Consider the following 4,516-nt stretch of genomic DNA (forward strand, 5'->3'; position numbering starts at 1 on the left):
AACCCCTAATTAACACAAATAAATTGTTGAGATTCATTTTGTACCGAATAGTTTGACCAAAGACTATGGTGTTTGCAGATGACATTGGTGAGACTAGGGAGCAGGTAATACAAGTAGATTGACCAACACTGTGTGGTAAATACTACATACTGTCACACTAGCTACATCATGGTGTTTTTCCCACATTTAAACATACATTAATGTACTTCATTCATTTTCTATGTCACCACACATATGGGAGAAAAATGCAGCAATGACCTTACACGCATAGACACACTGGGGGCCTCTCCCGTGCTGGAATTTCCTCCAGTCAGTGATCCAAGTGTCACGTGTGCTCGTGTGTTTATCGGGCTCGATCCACGTGTGGGAGACGGCAAGCCACGCCCCAGCACGAGAAACGGTACTCCCCGCCCACCGAAGTTCAAAAAGCCTCTGACTATTATCCGTGTGAGAAAACTTGAGATGCTGTCAAGCTGTCTTGTAACTCTGTAGTTGTCCTCACGAAGTTGGGCATCCTTCTTTCAAGGCTAAAGACAAACCACTTCAACTGGCACAGAAAAAGCTTCAACTGCACGACCGTAGACTGACAATGTAAGTAAAGTAATTTAATGTTTTATTTAATTTGCTATATCAACTTGGAGTTCGTGCTATTTTGTCCACTTTAAAAGCTGCCCGCTGAGCATCATGGCATACGTTTTTTCCTTTTTCTTTTTTGTTTCTTTATTATTGCATGATGACATTAAGTACGAATGTTTTCCAGTCATGGTTGAGTGACGTACAGTAGTAATTGTGCATCATATAGTACCTTTCTGTTTAGTTTGTCACAAAAGACTTACTTTCCACTGTTGTTGTTCGACGGAGGGAGTGTATTGAGTTTAGTTGACAGCTCATAGCCGGCCGACACGAGTTTTGGACTCACGTGTACCGGCATAGTAACTGGGCGGGCTCTCGCTCTCCCGCCACAGTCTTGAACTACTTATCCCGGTCCCGCCCATCCAGCAGTCTTCCCTACGTCATTTCTGCTTCACTGGAACGATAATGGGGGAGTTGGGAGGTAGGGGGGAAGGTAGTTGGTCATTTCAAGTCATTTCCAAGTTAGACTCGCCAAAAAGGTCACATTCCTTTCAGATTGGTGTGTAAATGATTTATGTATGTATTAAATTTAAAAACGCATATTATCAAATTAGATAAAATAATTTTCACAAGAATCACGTCACAGTTATGGGTAGGGAGGTGGCAGACAGAGGTATCACGAAATTTAAACTTTTCAAACGTCAGTCGCAGTTTAAGAATGTCTGAGCAAATTCCATTACACTGCACTGAAATACCTTTGCTGGCACACTCATGTATGTTTATTATATTTCTTGCTACCATACCTGGTGTACAGGAACAGTTGAATTTGCCTAAAGTACGTTTGGAAAAGTCCTAAAGATGGATGGGGTGGGGTAGGTTAGTTTAGGAGTCCGGTGAGTACAATAATCTATACATAGTTTTAATATTTCAGGGCAGTTCCATCGTGTTCAGTTTAAAACACGTGAGAATGTTCTCTGGGTTTCAAATAAATGAGCCCCAATCCCTGGAAAAATGCCACATTGCACCATTCTGATTTGACTCCATCGTGTGGCCAAATTGAGTAGTGCAAATATTCTCCCAGAACCTTTAGCTGATATCCAATAAAAAAAAAACAGTTTAATTAAAAAGTCAAACCCTTTACCCGCTCAAAGCAAAACATTTTTGTTACACAAAAGGGCCAACTCCAAGCTCGTTTGATGTTTTAGTCTTGTTCGAGTTTATCAGTTTCAAACCCTGGGTTCTGATCTCGGCTCTGGCCTCCCTGCATGTTCACCCTGTGTTTGTATGGTGTTTCTATGTCTGGGTCTGTCCATGTTAGTTTAATTGAAGTTTCTAAATTGTCCATAGGACGTGCCCAACCCTTCCTGGATGGGTGTAATCACTCATTATTCTCACAATATGCAGTAGATTCCTTCCTGTGTATCTTTTAGGGTAAAAGTACCATCCCAGTGCTCCCCCTTGACGCTTATCATGATCATTATCATCATGATGTTGCTTTATTCGCTCAATTTACTTGTCCCTACATGCCCCCAATGTGTGATCTTCACCAGTGGACCGTTCCACTCCCTTCAAGGCAGATGGTCTGAGAGTACCTCCTAGTGGTGTCTCTTTCCTTCTGCAGTCAAAGCAACTTTTGCCTGAGGATTTGCCCTCACATGTCTTGAGTGAGATTGTGTCCGGGCATGTACAAGTCACAATCATGTGGGAGGGCCCAGAGAGCCATGAGTCATGTCTCAGCATTATAAATAGAGTCCAAATATCAGCAATCTCAGATGCTCTGTTGTGCTCCCTGAGGAAGCTTAGAACAATGGTAAGACACCTATTTTTAAACTCTAAAGGTACAGATGAATTTTCTTTATATTGGATTTGGAGAGCTAAAGTGATGCTCAGTTCAAAATACTTTTTGTTTTAAGTAAATGTTGAATATTTGATGGAATGGTGACATTACAACCTACTGCATGTCTTTTTTTAGTGTAGAATGATGGCAAACGTCAAGCAGATCCTGAGCCCCCTGGGGAAAGGCCCCACACGGCGGAACCTGTTCGGCCCAGTCGACAGGGCGCAGCTGCGGGCGGACTACCAGGCCGCCCTGAGGAAAGACCTGGAGGAGGCGTCCCGGCGCTGGGGTTTCGACTTCATGTCCGACCAGCCTCTGGCCAGTGGCGATTTCCAGTGGGAGGTCGTCCTGGGCGCTAAGGTGCCGCCGCTCTACAGAACCTGTATGCTGGGCAAGGCGGCGGGTCAAAGTGCACGGGTGGCGACGGTCAGCCACAAGAGAGTCAGGGCGGGGCCGCCAGAGAACGAGAAGGAGAACGTTCCTGAAAACAAGTCTGAGAGATGTCCTTTCAATGTGGAGAAAACGCCAAGGAAGGAGAATGGAGGATTGAAGAGGAAACAAACTAACATTACAGGTACATTTTCGACATGTGGCCTGCACTCTAATTATTTATTGTCCACTCGAGAGAAATATTGAAATGACATCAGTTCATTAATGCTAATGTTCACACCCACTAATATTAGCCCGAGGAATTGTGACTGGCTCCATGTATATCTGTATGTGTGTATTATACAGCCACCAGGTGGCCAAGGCACACACTTTGAATACTTTACCTTCTATTTAATTTTTATTACTGCATGTTTTTATAAAGTATAATATTCTACAGTTTGTTTATATATAAAAAAACACAATATTTTACTCTTGAAAGGCTTGAGGTTTGAATTGCCGAGATTGGCCTTCTAAATTTCTTTCTCTCTCTTCCTCAACAGATTTCTATCAAGCCAAGAGAAGAGTCGTGGAGATGGCACTTAAATCTCGCGAGTGATCCCCAGTGACCCCCCCCCCCAATCCCCCATCGGTGCAGCATTCCTGCAAGAGTGCCAATATCTGACAAAAACAATCAGGAATGCCAAATTGGGCACAGACTGCACAGTCGCTCCCAGGGAGACAACATAAGGGACCTCAGCCGTTGTGTGTTTAAGGTTAATTTGGGTGCTGTATTCATTGTAAACAGGCGGTGGGGATGTTAAAATATTGGATCCGCAGAGATTATAGTTAGTCTTTGCACCATGGTGGATTTTATACTCCTTTAGATCAAGTGGATGTCCTAAGTGTCGACTGAATTATTCCTTCTGTGAATTCCGTTCCGTTCAATGGGCAGTTTTCAAATCTCTGCCGCGCGGAAGCAGTGAAACGTAGGATGACCATTACTTGAAACGCAGACCATCAGGGTTCGCACCAATCTGCCTCAACGGAATCTACAAATGACGGCGGGTGGAAGGTCCTTTGTCACCTCTTGGCTGGAATCCACATACTTGTACTGTTTTTTTTTACCTTGTTGTTCGTCATGATGGGAAGAAGTCATCTTAATGTTATGTTTTGTATTTTTTTTCTACCCCAAAAAGCACTTAGTGTGTGTTATTCTTTATATATCTTGTTGAACAATGCAGGAAATATGCTTGAAGCGTTCTAATGTGCTCCAGCACATTTGCTTTGCTTAGATTAGGCGTGACACGAGCGTCATCATGTTGATCTCTCTTCTTTCTTGTTATCGCTTTAATATATATACATCCAAGCGGCCCAGCTCGAATGTGTACCAGATATTGTACGGTAGCACATTGGGGAAATTATCTAGTAAAATATATCAGCGTTCTCTAATAGACTAGCACTGTAAAGTAGCATAATTATAAACCCATTGCGGTATTGCACATGCACCTCATATACTGGACCCATCCAGTATTAAGTGTCTTCTCGGGACGTCTCCCGCTAGTCGACAATCACAAGAGTGTTCTCAACGTAAGCCAGCGTATCATTTAATAAACTGCAGTGAAGTGCCAATTCTCTCCCGACGCTCTATTGCGCGCAATTCGTTACACTAGTTCCAAAAGAATTTGTGTCTTCGTCACTCTTATTTATGTCTGTCTTATGTCTGCAGTCCTGCTGCTA

General features: G+C 43.2%; 1 protein-coding gene across 2 annotated transcripts; it reads left to right on the plus strand.

Annotated features, from left to right (window-relative positions):
* The first annotated feature begins 370 nt into the window (after window positions 1-370).
* On the plus strand, window positions 371-4,298 carry cdkn1a (cyclin dependent kinase inhibitor 1A). Of its 2 annotated transcripts, none has more exons than XM_086040885.1 (3): window positions 371-591; window positions 2,546-2,984; window positions 3,340-4,298. In XM_086040885.1, the coding sequence occupies exons 2-3, from the start codon at window positions 2,552-2,554 to the stop codon at window positions 3,393-3,395; spliced, it is 489 nt and encodes a 162-aa protein (XP_085897011.1). In that variant the 5' UTR covers window positions 371-591; window positions 2,546-2,551; the 3' UTR covers window positions 3,396-4,298. The 2 variants fall into 2 exon arrangements, with proteins under 2 accessions (XP_085897011.1, XP_085897010.1); XM_086040884.1 differs by lacking the exon at window positions 371-591 and adding an exon at window positions 2,320-2,383.
* Window positions 4,299-4,516: the final 218 nt, after the last annotated feature.

The sequence above is a fragment of the Filicampus tigris genome, chromosome 9, assembly GCF_054856515.1.
Source record: "Filicampus tigris isolate MCC_2025a chromosome 9, RoL_Ftig_1.0, whole genome shotgun sequence".
Lineage (NCBI taxonomy): Eukaryota > Metazoa > Chordata > Actinopteri > Syngnathiformes > Syngnathidae > Filicampus > Filicampus tigris.

What these genes read in the sequence shown, in the direction of transcription:
- cdkn1a (XM_086040884.1), top strand. An exon ending in GAAACAAACTAACATTACAG is followed by an intron (nt 2,985 to 3,339) that starts GTACATTTTCGA and finishes CTTCCTCAACAG; the next exon opens with ATTTCTATCAAGCCAAGAGA.